We start from the raw sequence: 20417 nt of genomic DNA on the forward strand, positions 1-20417 counted from the left end.
CTAACTGCCACTGTTTGCTCTGAGCAATCCCACTTTTAAGTACGACTTTGTTCAGTGACTGTGTCCCATGCTGTTTTGGACTCGGTTTTAGATGTTGTCAGGTACTCTTGAGGGGAAGGTTGTAGATCAAGAGGAGGACCTTGGTTTGAGGCAAGGAGAGGAGAGGTGAGCTTGTCTGAGACACTAGATGGCATAGCAGCTCCAAGCTGTCAGGCAGCAGGGGGCTGAGTTTGTTCTCTCTGTGGCTGTAATTGCTGCATAGCCAATAGACACCTAGGGCAAGAGGGGCTCACCTTTTGATTTGGTGGGCACAGGTTGGCCACCTGACTTTTGCTCCATGTGGTCTCCTCTGCAGGACTGACTTCAGCTTTCAGTCCTAATGACATGGCAGCACCCTGAGGCACAGTGTTGTAGGACCTCACAAACTTCTCTCCAATGCTTCTGCCACTTTTTAAAGTGAGTCTCCTCACACCTTGAAGTCCTGACTTCTCTCAGATAATTAAAGCATTTGCTGGAAACAGTACCCACAGATCCCTGCTGCCTAGGGGAACTGCCATATGGTAACATCCTGCCCAGTGATTACATTCACCACTGCAGACCACAGGGTTGTTTGGCTTTGTGTTTTCTTTGTCATTTCCCTTTCATTTTGAATGTAGTTTAGGACTCAAAACACCAAACTCTCATTAGGCTGTGTTCCCCTAGGCTTCAAACAGCTGCTGTGGGTTTCTCCAGCGCATCAAGGAGTCCACATGGTAGTCTTTATTTTTGTGTGTTGGTCACTGCTGAATGGAAGACCAGGAGTAGAACAGGCTACCAGTGAATTTCTACACAGGTGCAATGGTGGGAACCTGACAGAGCCTCCCCCGAGGACAGTGGGCATTAAATGTTTGATGGGCATGTTTGCTGGTAGGATTTATTTTACGGAACCTTCAACTGGGGAGACAGCAGGTTGAAGCTACTTCCTAATCTTCTCCTACTAGTTGTCAAAATAGAGATTTCCTCAGGAACAGAGTCCTTCATGTATTCCCCTCCAGGGAGAGCTACCCCTCTTTCTTCCTCTGTGCCACCAGGGAGCTCTGGTAGCGTAGTGGTTACGAACTGGGCTGTAAACCACAAGGTCAGCAGTTTGAAACTACCAGCGGTTCCGCAGGAGAAAGATGAGGCGTTCTGCTCCCGTAAAGATTTACAGCCTTGGAAACCCTGTACAGGGTCACTATGAGTCAGAACCGACTCCACGGCACTTAACAACAACAACAACAACCCCTCTTTCTTCCTCTGTGCCACCAGGGAAGGCCCAGGGTTTTCACACACTTGGTTCTGCTTCTCTCTCAGGCTGTGACTTACACTGAGAGTATTTGGCCTTCAGAGCAGGTCTGGGGGTTTGGCCTGGTGGTAAACTCTGTCTCAGCTTGCGGGGAAGGGAAAGGAGGGACTGAAAGTGAACGGAGCAGCCTGTGATGAACCTGCCTGACCTCACCTCACTGGGCCTTTGCGTATATCCACACAGAGCTCCTCTGTGGGTGATAATGTTTACACCTGTACTTGTTTTCTTCTGGGAGTTTTGAGCTGATGTTGCTTCTAGTGTTTCTTATTCTGTTCCTATCTGCTTTCTATCATCCACGTAGCTGTTAAGTGCCATTGAGTCGATTCCGACTCATAGCGATCCTCTGCACAACAGAATGAAACACTGCCCAGTCCTGGGCCAACCTCACAATCGTTGCGATGCCTGAGCCCATTGATGCTACCACTGTGCAAATCCACATCATTAGGGGTCTTCCTCTTTTTCTTCCACCCTCCACTTTACCAAGCCTGATGTCCTTCTTCAGGGACTGGTCCCTCCTGATCATATGTGCAAAGTATGAGAGACAAAGTCACGCCATCATGGCTTCCAAAGAACGCTCTGGCTGTACTTCGAACACAGATTTGTTTGTTCTTCTAGCAGTCCATGGTACTTTTAATATTCTTCTCCAACACCATAACTCAAATGCATCATTTCTTCTATAGTCTTCCGTATTCCTTGTCCAACTTCACATGCATATGAGGCTACTGAAAATACTATGCCTTGGGTAAGGCACACTTTTGTCCTCAGACTGACATAGTTGTTCTTGGACATTTTAAAGAAGTCTCTTGCAGCAGAATTGCCTATGGCAATATGTTGTTTGATTTCTTGATTGCTGCTTCTATGAGTGTTGATAGTGGATCCAAGCAAAATGAAGACTTTGACAACTTCTGTCATTTCTCTATTAATCATGATGTTATTTATTGGTCCAGTGGTGAGGATTTTTGTTTCTTTACATTGAGGTGCAACCCATACCAAAGGCTGTGGTCTTTGATCTTCATCAGTAAGTATTTTAAGTCCTCTTTGCTTTAAGCAAGCTAGGTTGCACATCTTGAGATCACTATCGCAGGTTGTTAATGAGTTTTCCTCCAATCCTTTATATAATCCATCTTCAACGATTATTTGCTTAGCATACAGATTGAATAATTATGGTAAAGGAATGCAATCCTGGCACAAACCTTTTCTGATTTTAAACCATTCAGAGTCCCCTTGTTTTGTTCAAACGACTACCTGTGGGTCTATGTATAGGTTCCTCATGAGCACATTAAGTGTTCCAGAATACTCATTTTCCATAATGTTGTCCAGTTTGTCCTTATCTTAATAAAGCACAGGTAAACATCTTTGTGGTATTCTCTGCCTTCAGCCACGATCCATCTGATGTCAGCAATGATATCCAAGAGCTCCTAAAAATATGTGGTCTCCTGATTGAATTATTTTGTTGCTGGTGGTTGTGGTGTTGAGTTTGTTTTCCAGTGCTGTTTTAGACCTTAAAATATGAGAGGCCTTCAAAAACTTCATGAAAACATTCCAGTATCTTTTAATTCAGTTTCTTCACAAAATTTTAAAGCCCCCTAATACGGTTCGAAACTACCAGCCGCTCCGCGGGAGAAAGATGAGGCTTTCTACTCCCGTAAAGATTTACACCCTTGGAAACCCTGTACAGGGTCGCTATGAGTCGGAACCGACTTGACGGCACTTAACAACAACAACAATATCTTCTCTATCATACCTTTAGCATGGCAGCCAAAAATCTGGCCCCAAAAGGGCCCTATCCAATAGGTGTGCTTGTTCTCTGAAAACCCCTGTCGTCCAGGGCACCCTGATCTTGACCACTTAAGACTGAGTGCCTGCAGCAGGTCCAGGATGCTGATTTGTTTCCTGCAGTTGGATGGGTAAATACATGGTCATGAGGAAAATATAAGGAGCCCTGCTGATACAACCGTTAAGCACTTGGGTGCTAACTGAAAGGAAGACAGTTCAAACCCACCCTCTGATATGTGGGAGAAAGAGCTGGTGATCTGCTCATGTAAAGACTGTTGTTGTTTTGTTGTTGTGTGCCATCAGTTTAATTCCAACTCTTGCTGACCCTATGTAACAGAGCATAACTATTCCATATGGTTCCCTGAATTGTTATCTTTATGAAAGCAGATTGCCGGATCTTTTTTCCCATGAAGTTGCTGGTGGGTTCAAACCACCAACCTTTCATTTTGCAGACAAGTGCTTAACCATAACACCACCATTTAAAGAGGATTGATGTGAGAGTTGAGGTCCATCATTTTTCACCCTATTCCCTTCTCCCTGTTAGTGATGAACTACTAGTCATAGCATAAGTGTGGCACGTATTACAGTGAGCTGCCAGGGGTACCTCATGGGAGGGATAGTAGAACACAAGCCCCATCTCCTCGGGTCACAAAGCAAGAACTGGCCCATGGTACTGCTGTTATCTCCAGGGTAGACCCTGGATTGGGTTGAGTATGAATTGTGAGAACCTGTGTGTTCATTCATACAATGAACATTCTGACCATAAGGCCACTTTGCATTTGTGGCATATTTCTCATGAGATGTGGCATATCATCTCATTTGATCTTTGCAACAGTCCTGTTTATTGTTCCAGTGTTACAGATGCAGGAACAAGGCTTTAGACTAATTGTACAAGAAGGAAGTTCATAGTTTAGATCTCAGCTCCAGATTCGACTTCCAATCCAATGCTCTGAGCACTAATCGCATGCTGTGCCTCCTAACAAGACTGGTTTAATGATATGATTTGTTAAGTCATTTCCAACTCATAATGACTCTGTATAGGGTCTCTGAGGAGCGGTTGGTGGGTCTGAACCACTGGCCTTACAGTTAGCAGTCCAGTGTTTATCCTACAATGCCACACTATCCATCATGATGTGATGTAATTAGCATATCAGTAACATCCTGTGTCTTGGAAGAATGAAGGGGTATGAGCCAGTTTTATCTAGGAGAGATGACTTCTGAGCTGGGTTTGAGGCAGAGAAAGATATCCCAGGCAAAGAGAAGAACATGAGACAAGGCTTTCAGGCATGGAAATTACAGCATGAGAGTCATGGGAAGAGAAAGGCTGTGTGCTGGCAGCCAGGAGGCAGGCTTGCAGAATGTGCCCTTTGATTGTTTAAATGATTATATATTCCTGAGTGTTTCTGTGTACATCTCTCCCTCCCCCCTCTCTGCTACCCCACAAAAAACAGAGGGAATCGAAGCCAATACTGTTGAATGATGAAGCACGGAGGGATTGTAATGCTTGCAATGAGTGTCAAACCAATGTTCTCCCACGTGGACACTCACTCAATTCACAATAAAACCTTTAAAACAGAAAACTACCGCATGTTGAAGAGTGGAGAGATGGCTGAGGCAGTGAATATGACTGTAAAGGACAGTGGAAGGAGATGAGGGGTAGATGAATCTGGAAAAGTAAATAGAGACCAGGATTTAAAGGGCCTATGTGTTGACTCATGGTGTGGCGCTGTGAGATAAGCACTGGACTGCAAACTACAAGGTTGGTGATTCAAACCCATCAGCTGTTCCTCTGAAACCCTGTACAGGGTCGCTATGAGTCTGAACTGACTCCACGACACTTCACAACAACAACATGTGATGACAGGTGAACGCTTCTGGCTGTCTGAGCTTGTGGTACCTTAGTTGTGTGGGCAGAGATGTCCAGGAGGCCACTGGGTCTCAGGAAAGTAGTCTGTTTGGAGATCAAGATGGAAATCTCATTTTCATTTAGATGACCTTTGGAGATGTTTTTCCTGGGAGAGAGTGCAGAGTGAAAAGAGATCTGAGCTGAAGACAGAGCCTTGGGGGCACAGTACAATTTAAGATGTGGACTAAAGAACAACAGACTAAGAAAGCTATTGAGAAGAAATGTTTGTAAAAGCCAGAAGAGAGCCAGAAGCAAGCAGTGTGGGTGGGGTCAGGGTAGGTGAAGAGGAGAAAGCTTCAGAGAATGCTTGATCACTCCTGAAGGCAAGGACATTGGATACATTTCAAAAATAGGTCAGATTTTGCCCTTCTTACCTCTCGCCACACACACTGTGGTCCAGGCCCAGGGCATCCTTTATTTATGCCATGATGCTGTGCTTAGAATGCTGCCTGGATGCTCTGACCATGTGCTTCATCACGTGCTTCAAATCTTGGATAGAATCTTTTTCAAATATAGCATATTGGCAGACTTCTAAAGACAGCACTGGGGTAGCACTGTAGGTTAATGTGCTGGACAGCAAAGTAGGTATGAAACACAAGGTCGGCGGTTCAAGCTCACCAGCCACTCCTCGGAAACCCTATACAGGGGTCACTATGGGTCAGAACCGATTTGATGGCACTTAACAACAACAACAAAGGCAGTGCTTATTTTTAATCCCCAAGAGTTGATCTGTATAGATGTCATATATTGGTTTTATATGTTGTTAAGTGTTGTCAAGTTGGTTCCAACTCATGGTGACCTTGTATAGGGTTTCCAAGGAAAGGCTAGTGGGTTTGAACTGCCAACCTGATGATTAGTAGCCCAGTGCTTTATCCTACTCTCAGATTTACAAACTTTGAGTCTGTCAAGATTTTCTAACTAAATTCACACCCTTTCTCTTGCCAACTGAATTTTTCTCCTCCCTCCATAACAGCCCATCCCATAGAGGTAGGAATGTGACTTGGTGACTCTTTTCTCTTTTAACCAAGCTTCTGGTAGGGCTCCGTGCTGTGTGTAGCTGATGTCAGGTGGTAAGAGCAGCAGGTCTGCTCCTTGTGCTGAAGAGCCATAATCCTATTACGCCTACCTTGAGACGGTTCACATTAGCCGCCTCTATGGTAGTGGGTGGTCTGAGGTGACTCAATTGACTTTTCAATCCCCGACGGTCCGTGTTTCAAAATCCCCATGTCTAAGTCAAGTAGTAGATGAGGCCCCTCGCTAAGAAGGCCTGGCTCTTCTGGAACCCCTGTGGTCACAGCTTTTCCTTCTATGTCTTTATGGGCCTCATCCCCTCTGGGTTCTACCAGTAAGCACTAGATTGGTATGCCAGTGTGTCCTTCAGTACTGATCCTTGGTGGGAGGTGAAACTGACTGGTGTCTCTTTGGGTCATGGATTTAATCCTCTCTTCATAGAGTTAGGTTTAGGAAATTCATCCTCCACTGATTTTGTAAGAGAGAGCTCTATCCTTTTGTTTGTGTTCAAACTGTCCTTGTGAATGTAATGTGAGAGGGACACAAAGAGTTCTCTCATCCCGTTTAGCTCTCACTACACTTGGCACCTTCCCTATATTGTAATGTAGTTGCAAAACCATTGAATGCAATGGACTATTTTAGCATACATATAATAAACTATGGTTGTTCAGAGTACAAACGTACTTCTCCAATAATTTCAGATCCCATCTGCTGGACCAAATGTCATTTTTTTAAATTTGTAAGTGTGCTTAACTTTTTATGTGAAAGTATGGGTTTTGAAGTGCACTCAGTTGGATTTTTTTGTCCCCTTACTTCTGCTCCCACCAAGATTTACAAGCCATGGAAACCGCATACAGGGTCACTGTGAGTCAGAATCGACTTGGATGGCATTTAACGACAACAACACAAATAGATAGGCAGGCATCCTCACATGGGCTCCTTCCTTTAGTTCTCCCAGCACCTCTTTCAGGAAGGTGGTATCCCCGGGGCCTAAATGAGGACACTGAGGTCCTGAAATTAGAACTTGACCTTGAGATTCCTAAATCAGTGCTATGTTTAGTACACCAATCCCCCCTGAGTTTGTTTGACCAGTGGATGCTTATTAAGTTATAACGTAATACGTAATGATGGAAGACTGTCAGGGTATTTTGATGTTTAATATACAGTGGCATTCCGACAGCTGCTTTAACAAAGAACCACTAACTGGGGGGCGTATAATGACAGAAATGTCTTATCTCACAGTTAGTTCAGAAGGCCAGAAAAAATCCTTTCTCTTAGCTTCTGAAGCTGCCAGCAACCTTAGTTTTTCTTGGATTTTAAGCACATCTCTCCAATCTCTGTCTCCATCTTCACATGACATTCTCTGTATGTGTCCTTTCGTCTCTTTTCCTTTTCCTAATCCTATTGGATTAGGACCCACTCTAATGACCTCTCTGCAGACTCTATTTCTAAATAAGGTTCTATTTACAATACTGGAAGGTTAGGATTTCAACAGATCCTTTCGGGGGGAGGACACAACTCAACCCCTACCGTTAGGAAAGAAAATCATGAATCTATGTATATGCTTTTTTTTTTTTTTTTTAATGTCCTTTGGAAGAACATATTACATAACCCAAAGTAATAGGAATAGCAGCACGGTGATTCATTTTGACTGAGAATCACACAGGACCCCAAGGAATTTGAGTTAATCTTAATTGTTCCTCATTACATTCAAAGTCAAGTTTAGTTGTTATGAGTTAAGGTGATGATGGAAATTGGTTTTCTTGGGGGGGGGGGGGTAAAAGAGTTATCTATAAAGTGAGAATTAGTTCTCAAACAGCAATGTGAGAGCACAGATGTTCTTCCCTCTGAGGGCAGAAGGGAAGAGGAACGTTTTCACATCTCATCTCTTAGATTCCCTTCATCAATGAACACACTCATCTCAAAAATACTTTTAGAGAATTAATTCCTTTAGGAAAAATAATGGCATAAATCTCTCCCTCTACCAATATCTTTTTTATGGAGGAAGAATCCCTGAACACATTACTGATCTTGGAAGCCATTCCCATGTTTTCCTTGCATGGTTCTTTTTTCCTTTGTAGACCAGGCCAAAGGACAGCAGATGAACTGGAGATCATCTATGAAGAGCTTCTTCATATTAAAGCCTTGTCCCATCTTTCTACCACAGTAAGTTGTCTCTTCGTTGCCCACGATCAGAAGGATTTTCAGTTAAAAGCAACTCTGTTTAACTCTGGAGGCCTGTGGCACAGCAGTTATGCACTCAGCTGATAACCGAAGGTTGGAAGTTCGAACCTACCCAGTGGCTCTGTAGAAGCAAAACCTGGCAATCTGCTTCTGTAAAGATTACAGCCAAGGAAACACTATGTGGCAATTTTACTTGTCACACAGGGTCACTATGAGTCAGAATCACCTCAGTGGCACCTAGCAATATCATTGTTGTTGTTAAGTGCTGTCAAGTCATTTCCAACTCATCACAACCCTTTATAGGGTTCAGAGGAGCAGCTGGTGAGTTTGAACCATCAACCTTGTGGTTGAAACTGACCTTATGGTCCAGTGCTTATCCTTCAGCATGACACCAGGCCTCCAACCACAGCATTGTTGTTGGTAAGTGATGTAGAGTCATCGCTGACTAATAACAACCCTATATAGGCTTTCCAAGGAGAGCAGCTGGTAGGTTTGAACTGCTGACCTTGTGGTTCTCAGTCCAGTGCTGATCCTACAGTGCAACAGCATTGTAGTTGTTAAATGCCGTCAAGTTGCTCGTGACTCATAGTGTATAGGGTTTCCAAGGAGTGACTGGTGAATTTGAACTATCGACCTTGTGGTTCAAATAGACCTTGCAGTCCAGTGCTTATCCAACAGCACCACACCAGGACTCCAACATTAGAACTGGAGAAAAGTATCACAATACTTTGGCAGGAGGGGTCTACATTCTCACTCATAAATCACCCCTCCTCTCTCTGATGAGATGCTAAGGAAATGTATCCCAGAACAGTCACCAAAAAGAATAAAATATTATCATGATTGTAGTTGTTGTTTTTAAGTGCCATCAAGTCGATTCTGACCCATAGCGACCCTGTATAAGATTTCCAAAGAGCAGCTGGTGAGCTTGAATCACCAACTTTGCAGTTCAAACGACTTTGCAGTCTGAAGCATTAGCCCACACCAGGACTCCAAATGACATATGGCATTAGGCAAATCTGTTGCAAATGACCTCTTTAAAGTGTTCAACAGCAGTAATATCACTTTGAGGAATAAGGTGTGCCTGACTCAAGCTATGGTGCTGTTGAGTAGATTCTGATGGATAGCAACACTCTAGGCCAGAGTAGAACTGCCCCATAGTGTTTCATAGGCTGGAATTTCTATGGGAGCAGATCTGTCTCATGGAAAGGCTGGTGGGTCCAAACCACTGGCCTTTCAGTTGGCAGCTGGACACTTAACCATTGTGCTCTTCTGTGGACCATCAACCAGCATTTATTTTAGTCTAAGAATGATGGAAACCATTTGAGTGGAGCGACAGGATGTGGTGTATGTTCTAGAAAGAGCCTTTAGCAGCAATGGGTTAACTACTTATTGAGGTCATGCTGGAGGGGAGTTGTTTTGTTTTGTTTTGTTAGGAAAGAACTCATATTGGTGAGTTTAAGTTTCTGATGATAGTAGTTGTGCATATTTCCCATACCTCCAGGCAAGCTGGTATGAATTGAATTGAAACATGTGGTTAAATCTAAACCTTAGAACCTACACATTTAGTTATGAGAGAGCAAGAAAAAGATCCTTCCTGCATTCGTATTCTCTTTTTCTTACAGGTGAAACGCGAGCTAGCAGGTGTTCTCATTTTTGAGTCCCATGCCAAAGGAGGAACCGTGTGTAAGTGAACACTGAGATTGCACATTACACTGGCTAGCACCCCTCAAGAACACGTGTCGTGGGTAGGCTACCGTGACCAAGCCTGATCTAACAGGAAGTCATGTGACACTTTTGTTTTCCTGGTCCTTTGATTACTTCCAGAAAATGTCAATCCTTCTGAAGGATGGTCATGGACTAGTACCAACATGTGCAGCGGTTGCCATCCCAAATGTCTCCACTTCTCTCTCCCCTCCTGGCTCAAGGAACATTAAGGTCCACGAGAGTGTGTAAAGAGGGTGGGATGAAGTCACTGATCTTCAGGCAAGACCCAAGGCAGCCTGGTACATTTTCACAGTTCCGTTTGTGAACAGAATTTACCAATCTGCTGAGATTGCTGCTTAAAATGATACTTGAACGATCCTGCTTTCTTTTTCTTCTCTCCTTTGCACAGTAATCTCTCATCCAGAGAATTTTACTTCCTCAAATACTTACACAGTTAATACGAGGGGGCTTCAAACCATTATGTGGAAAAATACCAATGTCTTTCAATTCCAGTTTTACATCCATAAACATTTTGAAGTCCCTTCATTATAGTATGTCTCCAGAACCTAAATTTTAATTTACTTCTCTGGTCATGTTTGGAAGCAAGGAATTGAAATTTGGTGCTAATGTACATGAACATTATTTAAAACTGGCAGTTCCCATGAGTCTTACAAAATTCTTCTTGAAAAGTTGGGTTCGTCATATAATAGGGTCGGGAAATGCAGTCTTCCTAAATCTCTCAGAGAATAGTAAGACATATCAGTCTATGAAGGATTCTCAGAGGAGTCCTGCTATGGTACCATAGGATAAGCACTGGACTGCAAAGTTGGTTTGAACCGCAAGATGGGTGGTTGAAACTTTCCAGCCACTCTTTATAAACCCTATACAGGGTCACAGTGAGTCGGACCCGACTCAATGGCACTTAACAACAACAGGATTTCTCAAATGGTCTTCAGTAAAGCAAAATGTTCGCTCTGTTCAAGCTGAGACTTCCTAAACCTAGGGAAACACAGAACACATTTTAATGGGAATACCCATTAACATTTTTTTTTTTCTTTCATTCAACAGGTATTTATTGCACACCTGTTACATACCAGGCACTGTTCTAGGAATACAACAATTCTTGTGGGTCTTATAAGGTGGTGAAAAGTACTACAGAGATTAAAATGGAAGGATATGAGAGAATGGGGCTACTTGACCCTGAGTGGAGAGAGCAGGCCTCTTTCAGGAGGTGACATCGATAGAAATATTTAGATAATGGGCAAGAGTGGTTATGCAAACATCTAGAGGGTAGGAAGGAATGTTCTTAATAAAAGGAACAGTCAGTACAAAGACCTGAGGCACAACAGAGCTTGGTGTGTTTGAGAAATGGCAAGGCGGTCCGCGGTGCTGAGATGTGGGGCAGGAGATATAGGTACAGAATGAGGTATAAGAGGTGAACAGGAGCCAGCAGATCCTGTAGGTTCTGTGAATCATGCTGTTGTGTGCTGTTGATCAGATTCTGATGTATAGCAACACTCTGTGCCAGAGTAGAACTGCCCCATACTGTTTCATAGGCTGGAATTTCTATAGGAGCAGATCTGTCTCATGGAAAGGCTGGTGGGTTCAAACCACTGGCCGTTCAGTTAGCAGCTGGGCACTTAACCATTGTGCTTTTTGTGGACCATCAACGGTCATTTATTTTGTCTAAGAATGATGGAAACCATCAGAGTGGAACGACAGGATCTGGTGTATGTTCTAGAAAGATCCTTCAGCAGTAACCTATTGAGGTCATTTCATGGAGTTTTTTTGTTTTGTTTTGTTAGGAAAAAACTCTTGTTGGTGAGTTTAAGTTTCTAATTCTTGCTGGTTCCCATTAACTTTGAAAGAAATGTTTTGGAAAATCCTGCTTTTTCTTCAGCCTGAGATAATACAGTCAAATAAGCAAGAAACATAACTTGTAAACAAGCAAACAAAAAATGTTTTAAAATTTGTATTTTAAATGTTTCATATTTGATCAACAAAAGTGCTATTTCATTAATACTCATTTTAGTGGTCGCATCATTGTTTTCTTTGATTCTTTTCATTTAAACAAATTGTTTTCATTCTATTATGAACTGTTTCAGTATTTCAAGCAAAAATGGAGAATGTGCCAGGCCTTATCAGACATTAACACAATGCCACGTTTTCTTCAGATTATTTAAAGAGATGAAATGATATAAAGACAATTGAAGGGCCCCTTTGTTTTCTTCTTTAACCTACTCTTCATCTCCTTTTTCCAAGATCATTCCTCCCCCGAATTTAGTGATTTTTTAGTCTAACCCATTTAAAACAAAAAACAGGTATATATAGTAAATAAAAATAAAAATGTCGGTACTCATAAGTGATGACTTACATGTTTTCAAACTTTGCATTAATAGTCAGATTACTTTAAAAAAAAACTCTTTTCTATAGCATAGCAGGTTTTGATGAATTGCAGGGAAAAATGTATTACTTTAAGAAATGGGTTCCTGGTAAATTGATAGCTAGTAAAAACCTATCTTTTGGGGCATAGCAAGTAGTGCAGTGTTTCTGTCCTTTTCAGATTCTACAGAAAAGAAACTCATATTCCACCTGAATAAGTATTAGCCAGTCATTTCTTTTTTTCACTTCTAGAATAAATGTATAATTCTGGGGCCTTAAAAATGATGATTTGATAAGCTGTAATTTATATTGATGTGCTTCTAGTCTTGTCATGAGTCTTTTCATCTTTTGTATCTAGTGTTTAACCAGGGGGAAGAAGGTACCTCCTGGTACATTATTCTAAAAGGATCAGTGAATGTAGTCATTTATGGCAAGGTATATATCTCTTTTTTCTCTTTAAAATTTATTATGTTTCATTTACTGGTATGGCTCTGAGTATTAACAATGTAATATTGCCATTAAACTTGCAACATTGTGACCTACCCACTTTAAAAGGACATTATTGCATCTCTAATCATAAATTATCTAAATCATTATATTCCCCATACAATTACACTTTCTGGGGGCATACCTCTTTATAGAGTATAAGAGATACATTTAAATTAGGCTATGACCATATTACTCAATGTAGTTTTATCAGTGGAATTAACCTAAAGTGAAATGCTTCTGAAAGAATTACACATCATCATTTGTTTATAGAATCCCTGTTTGACACCTATTGATAACCCACCAGATCTGACCCGTTTTGGCATACATATACAGTGTCAGAGGGAGATGGGGTCTTGTAGTGACAGGTGGTGGGTGTTTCCTCTGTTTCAGGAATCTTTCTCATCTCACTGTTCTGCTGTCTCCAGGGTGTGGTCTGCACCCTCCATGAGGGAGACGACTTTGGCAAATTGGCATTAGTCAACGATGCTCCTCGAGCTGCCTCCATCGTCTTGAGAGAAGACAACTGCCATTTCTTACGCGTGGACAAGGAGGATTTCAACCGGATCCTGAGGGTGAGTCCATGACAATGTGGCTAAGGGAAACCCCATCTCTCCTTTCCACCCAATAAGTAAATATTTCATCCTGGTGTTAATAGGGCAGTAGTGTGATTGCTGGATGTTCTGTGGACAAAGGGCCTTTGTTAAAATAGTGGCACGTTCAATGTGCTGGTGTGTATTCTGCTGCTCAGCAGTGCTGAAAATGCAAACCAGGCTGGACCAGTGAACCCTGGTGGTGCAATGGTTCAGTGCCCAGCTGCTTACCAACAGTCTGCTTTCGTGAAGATTGACAGCGTTGGAAACCCTGTACGGTAGTTCTACTCCTCCGTCCTGTGGGGTTGCTAGGAGTCAGAACCAACTTAATTTTGTTATGCTGGACCAAATCCCTTAACCCACACCTGTACTGGCCTATGGACAAATGAAGATAAATAGGGCTTACCTTGCAAATACCAAAGTCTGAGACGTTTCTTGTTGACACTGCTAGGGTTTTCCTTTTGTGTCTCCCACCCACTCTCCAACACTAGCTCTAGGTGTTTCCTTTTATATCTTACACCTTCCTGGTCTCCACCTCCTCTCCTCAAATCTGAACCTTGCCCATACCATCATATACTCTCTTTGATTCAGTGAGTGGTTTTAGTGGGGAATAATTTCAATCATAGTTATCCTAGCCAAGGATTTTCATTTTATGCTGTTGTTGTTAAGTCGGTTCCGAATGATAGTGACCCCGTGTAGGGTTTCTGAGGCTATGAATCTTTTGGGGATCAAAAGCCTCCTCTTTCTCCCACAGGGTGGCGGGTGGGCTTGAACCACTGATTTTATGGTTAACAGTCCAGTGCTTATCCTATAGAGTCACAGCACTCCTCCTCTTAAATACTGATTAAAGGAATTTCAGGCCTTAATAAGTAGGTGCAGAATACTACTTGGAGTGGTAGAGGGAGCCTTGACATTCCACTGAAAGTGAACTTGACTTAAGTTTCTCAAGGAATTTGTGAGAGTGGGTGATATTGACAGAAAATGGTCCCTGGTTCCTTGGAGGGATGATTCAGCTTGGCTGATGGAGGCTGGATTGAGGACAACTACCAATGTCCTGTTAGCCTCTCACGTGACCTGAGGCCCTGAGCCTTAAGCTTGAGCTCATCCAAAGAGGCTGCTTCCAACTTCTCTCCTGCTCACTCCCATTTCTGCTCTTCACAGGACAGATTCTGGTGTTCTCTGATAATGATTTACTATGTAATCTTCCGTTTGTATTTGGTGACAAACCTTCAGATGACAAAGTTTATCCTAGGAGTGCATTCTCTTGATGCAAAGAAAGTTCAATTAAAATTTATATCATTGAATAATATAGAAAAAATATCACATGGAATTTGACTTGGTTTTCATCTTATATCTTTTAAAATGAGAACCAAATGATGAGGAAACTTATCTCGTTAAATAATTTAAAATAACATTGAAATTTCCAGGTAAAACTTCACTACTTTGGGTTTTACATATAGGGAAATTTGCATCCCAACAAGAAATTCTTTGAAAGAGAAAATCAAGTCAGAGCCATTATTATTGATATTTGTTGTTGTTGTTGTTGTATGCCGTGGAGTCGGTTCTGACTCATAGTGACCCTGTACAAGGTTTCCAAGGCTGTAAACCTTTATGGGAGCAGGATGCCTCATCTTTCTTCCACGGAACAGCTGGTAGTTTTGAACTTCTGACCCTGAGGTTAGCAGCCCAATTCGTAACCATTGCGCTACCAGAGCTCATTATTGATGTAGCAACGTATAAAATCATTCATAGTAACTGAAAGAAAGATTTTTAGCACATAAGAAGATAAAGCTAGCTGATTTGTGTGTGTGTGTGTGTGTGTGTGTGATTAGAGAAAAAGCTGCCACACCTAAGGAAACTAAATAAACTCAGATGCCAATCAGGACGAAAGAACTTTGCTGACGTTGAGTGCTATTTGCTACTTGTTTTTTATTAATAAATAATAAAGAAATGTACTTGCTTTCCCATCTCCCTGCCACACCATCCTCGGTCAAAGGTTTCTTAGAGCAAAAATCATACTACTGTCTGTTCTGCTAGGTTTCTGAATTTGTGATAAAAACAAACCAAAGAAACCGAATCCTTTGCCGTTGATGCATTTCCGACCATAACAACCCTACAGCATGCAGTAGAGCTGCCCCCATAGGGTCCCCAAGACTGTAAATCTTTACAGAAACTGACTGTTCTGTCTTGTCTTTCTATCTCAGACTGTCTGGTGGGTTTAAACTGCTGGCGTTCTGGTTAACAACAGAACACTGCACTACCCGGGCTCCTTGGGTAAAAGCCGACTTTTGGAACACATGACTCAAACTTCACCTGATCCTATCTCTGACCGTTCCAGCCCTTGACTTTGAAAATGACTTAATTTGTAGACGCAGCAATTAGCATCACAAGCACCAAATGAGTTTCTGAAGCATTTTGAAATTTTTTTCATTGTCTGAATAAACGGCAGCATCTGTATGTGGTATAATTTGTATTTGCAGGACGTTGAGGCGAATACAGTCAGACTTAAAGAACATGACCAAGACGTCTTGGTGCTGGAGAAGGTCCCAGCAGGGAACAGAACTTCTAATCAAGGAAACTCACAGCCTCAGCAAAAGTAGGTTTGCATCCAACACTGTAATTGCCAGACTATGATTAACCTTTTCACCTGGTATCATCGTTTCCACAATAACATCTTCCTTTTTGTGGGAGACGGCAGTGTGTGTCACTTTTTTTCTCTCTATTGACTAATCACACTTCTTGTGGAGTATAATGTATCCATTTCTGGCACTGCAATGAGCCTGGATCTGCCTAGAGTAATGCTCGGGAGAATATTCCCCTCCTCTAAAAGCTTCTCTTTGTACAGCGTGCAACGACAATAGCTTTGAACAGAAGGCACGTGGACGAACAATGGAAACAGAAATGCCAGGCAGCTCCGAGGATATGGAACCTTGGGTATCTGACTTTCAGAATGCAAGAATTCTCCAGAAGTGTTCCATCTTGTTATCAGAAAAAACACCCTGGATGGAAACCCATATATCAAATCTAAGACATTTGTTTGACTCCATTCATACTCGTTCCTGCTAATGTCAGAGGGTGTTTGCATCACATTTCCCAGGCCTTCTGTTTAACTTGACCTTCATAAATGTATCTATCTTAATTTCTACGTTTTGCCGCAATATCCTACATAGCAGTTTTTTGTTTTTGTTTTCGTTTTTTTGTTTTCATCAAAGGTTTGAGTGGTAAGACGAGAGAATTAGGAAATTCTAAAAGTTTGTAGAAAATTAAAGAATCTCATTTTTTAAAATAAAGATTAGTTTTAAATCTTAGAATAATAAAAACACTAATTCTGTGGCTAAGGAAATGTCACCAAATTATCATGTGCTGAATAATATGCTGAAAAGGAATGCATCCCAAGTAATCTCCCTTTGTTTGCCAAATAAGTGGGGGTGTCCCCATAATCAAAACCGTCACCATAGCTGATGGGTTTTTTATTGTTTAGAGGAAAAGCCTAAGGCACAGACATTTTCATTTGGATGAATCAACATATTTGCAAAGAGTGATAGAAGAATCACCATAGTAGATTGTGTGTATTTTATTTCATCCTTTTAATAACCTCTTTTAACAGATGGAGAACTTTAGGTTCAAAGAAGCAAGTTATTTTGTTCAATGTCACAAAGCTGGTCCATCCCAACCAACTTCTGTGTCCATATTCCTTATGCCTCCCAGGCCAGTATAACAAATATTTAGAAGCACATAATTAATTAATTACTTTATCTTCAACACTTTAGAGTAAATATAATAAACTGATACAGCTCAAGAGGCCAGACATAAATGGACTATCCTTGCATTCAGAAACCTATAAAATTATTATCCACGTTCCTCTAAGTCCTTTTATTCCTTATATATTTTCACTACTGCCCGTTCTTGAAATATTTACTTGAAAAGTAAATATTTAAAGTTTTTAAGGCCAATACTTCCAGCCCACAAAGAAGGATAAGCACAAAAACATTTTTTTTTTTTTAATTTGAAGATCAGGACTAGCCCGAATGATGATCTTTAGTGCTTCTAATTATAACTAGACATTTTTGTCATGGTAATCTGCATCTTTAATAATGCTTTAGCTGTTCCAGGTAGATTTTGCTAACTGAAAAAGTAAACCCTGAAAAAGTCTCCTTAACCTTGATATGTTTGAGCAAGAGGCCTCAGATTGTTGGAAAACGATCAAAGGTACCTGTTTGTTACATCTTCCTTTCTGAGTACCCTCCAAATACAGATGTATATGAAATCAAACTAAAGAGAAGGCAAAAAAGAGAGACCATGTGAATTGAAATGGTTTTAGACCCATGTCTGATTCCCATCAACTCCTTATATGTGCTGTGTAGTAAAATCCAAATATAATTCAAAACTTGTACATTCAGTTAAGAAATATCCATTGAGTATCAAATAATACAGTACACAAAATCAGAGAAACACTATTCTCACAAGAGGTTGTTTCCCATAATGATTTTTTTTCCAATCATAGTTAAAAGGGGGGGATGCCTTTTTTTAATGTGAATGAATATTGGCTGATGGTCCTGATAATTCAATAACATGTCGGCAACCATGCCTGTGAATGGACTTAAAATTCAGAAGCCTGTTGGGCCTCTATCTCCTGAGAGTTTGTTCTTTTTGAGCTCAAAGAGGGTTTCCATATTGGAAATCCAGAATAGTTTATGCATAAATTTTTTTATTTTCACCATCGCCTGACTACAGACCATGAAGCCCGTGGTTGGGCCATACGTATCGCTTCTTTGGCATAGTTTCTACTCAAATCCTTTGCCACTTTTGAATTGGGCTGTTTGTCATTTTATAATTGAGTTGTAAGAATTCTTTATCTATTCTGCATACAAAACCCTTACCTGATAGATGATTTCCAATGATTTTCTTATGCTCTTGGTTATCTTTTCAGTTTCATGATGGAGTCCTTTGAAGAACAGAAGGTTTTCAACTTGAGGAAGTCTATACTTCATCTATTTTTGTCTGTTGTTTCTTATGCTTTCTTCTAAGAAATATGCTGTATTAGTTTTTGTATATGGTGTGAGGTAGGGTTCCAACTTAATTCTTTTACAAATGGCTATTCAGTTACCCCAGCACATTCATTGGAGAGACAGTTTTTTTCCCCATTAAATGACAATGGCACCTGGTCAAACATCAGTTGCTAATAGATGTATGGGTTTATTTCTAGACTAGTCCATTGACCTATATGTCTGTTGCTGTTAGGTGCCGTCAAGTCATTTCCGACTCATAGTGACCCTCTGCACAACAGAATGAAACATTGCCCAGTCCTGTGCCATCTTCACAATTGCTGTTATGCTTGAGCCAATTGCTGCTGCCACTGTGCCAATCCATTTCGTTGGGGGTCTTCCTCTTTTTCACTGTCCCTCTGCTTTACCAAGCTTGTTGTCCTTCTCCAGATTCTGGTCCCGCCTAATAATATGTCTGAAGTATGAGAGATGAAATCTGGCTATCCTGGCTTCTAAGAAGAATTCTGGCTGTCTTTCTTCCAACACAGATTTATTTGTTTTTCTGGCAGTACATGGTACTTTTAATATTCTTCTCCAAAGCTGTAATTCAAACACATCAATTATTCTACAGTGTTCCTTATTTACTGTGCAACTTTCCTATGCATATGAAGCCCTTGCAAATACCATGGCATGGTATGTTGGGTCAGGCGCACATTAGTTCTCAAACTGACATCTTTGCTCTTCAAAAATTTAAAGAGGTCTTGTGCAGCAGATTTGCCTAATACTTAGTGATACTTAGTCTGATTTCTTGACTGCTGCTTCCATTAAGGTTGATAGTGGATCTAAGCAAAATGAAGTCTTTGACAACTTCAGTCTTTCCTCCATTTATCATGATATTATTTATTGCTCCAGTGGTGAGGACTTCTGTTTTCTTTACATTGAAGTGCAACCCATACTGAAAGCTGTGGTCTTCAGTCTTCATCAGTAACTATTTAAAGTTCTCTTCCTTTTCAGCAAGAATGATTGTTTCATCTGCATATCACAGGTTGTTAACTAGTCTTCCTCCAATCCTGATGTCACATTCTTCTTAATATAATCTAGATTCTCAGATTATTTGCTCATCATATAGACTAAATAAATATGGTGAAAGAATCTAACCCTGGCACACACCTTTCCTAATTTTAAACTGTTCAGTGTTCCCTTGTTCTGTTCAAACAACTGCCTCGTTGTCTGTTTACAGGATCCTCATGAGGACAATTGAGTGTTCTGGAATAGCCATTCTTTGCATGTTGTCCATAACGTGTCATGATCCATACAGTAGAATGACTGCATAATCAGTAAAGCACAGGTCAACATCTTTTGGGAACCACCAAGGCTCCATTCAATAAGCACTGGCCTACGAACCAAAAGGTCCACCTTTTGAGCTGGCCAGCGACTCCCCGGAAGGAAGATGAAACTTTCTGCTCCCATAAAAATTCAAACCTTCTGAAATCCTACACAGGATTTTTAGCTACATGGAGTATTTCCTGCTAAACATGAACTGTAGGTAACTATACCTAGTCTCCATCCAAAGCATCTTTGCTGTACAGATAGAGAAGTGCAGCAAAACACACTTAGACCTGTCTCACATCAGAGATGTCACAACTACTAGCTTTGTGACCTTTGGCATGATGCCTGACGTTGCCAAGCATCCATTTCTTCATTTGCAAAATGAAGTTCATCTTTAACTAGCTGGATTAAACATGACGGCATTCTTCAGTGCCCAGCTGGCTGTCTGGCCATAGAAAACATTGGAGAGATGTTGAGGACTCATTCCAAGCTCACCTCTCATTAATGTGGCCAGATGCTGCTCCCCTTCCAGTTCAGCTAGTGAGTGCAGTCAGAGTTCTGCATTTCAGGAATTATTGGATGAACTGAGCAATTTTCTCTTATGTTTTAAGTCCTTTTGTCAGATATTCATTGTGCTGTGAGATAATGCACTGGACCACAAGGTGGGAGGTTCAGATTCACCAGCTGTTCCTTAGAAACCCTGGGTCATGATACCAGCTGTTTCTCAGAAACTCAGG

At 41.3% G+C, this 20417-nt stretch overlaps 1 protein-coding gene across 4 annotated transcripts in view; it reads left to right on the plus strand.

Moving 5' to 3' along the window:
- The window catches only part of RAPGEF4 (Rap guanine nucleotide exchange factor (GEF) 4), a 411578-nt gene that overhangs the window by 327619 nt on the left and 63542 nt on the right, over positions 1-20417 (plus strand). For all 4 annotated transcript variants that reach the window (XM_006866643.1, XM_006866644.1, XM_006866645.1 and 1 more), the window contains 5 exons: positions 8099-8183; positions 9824-9884; positions 12646-12722; positions 13202-13348; positions 15847-15962. In XM_006866643.1, coding sequence (XP_006866705.1) covers positions 8099-8183; positions 9824-9884; positions 12646-12722; positions 13202-13348; positions 15847-15962 — 486 coding nt within the window. The remainder of the gene's footprint in view (positions 1-8098; positions 8184-9823; positions 9885-12645; positions 12723-13201; positions 13349-15846; positions 15963-20417) is intronic.

The sequence above is a fragment of the Chrysochloris asiatica genome, unplaced genomic scaffold (assembly GCF_000296735.1).
Source record: "Chrysochloris asiatica unplaced genomic scaffold, ChrAsi1.0 scaffold00094, whole genome shotgun sequence".
In the NCBI taxonomy this organism is placed as follows: domain Eukaryota; kingdom Metazoa; phylum Chordata; class Mammalia; order Afrosoricida; family Chrysochloridae; genus Chrysochloris; species Chrysochloris asiatica.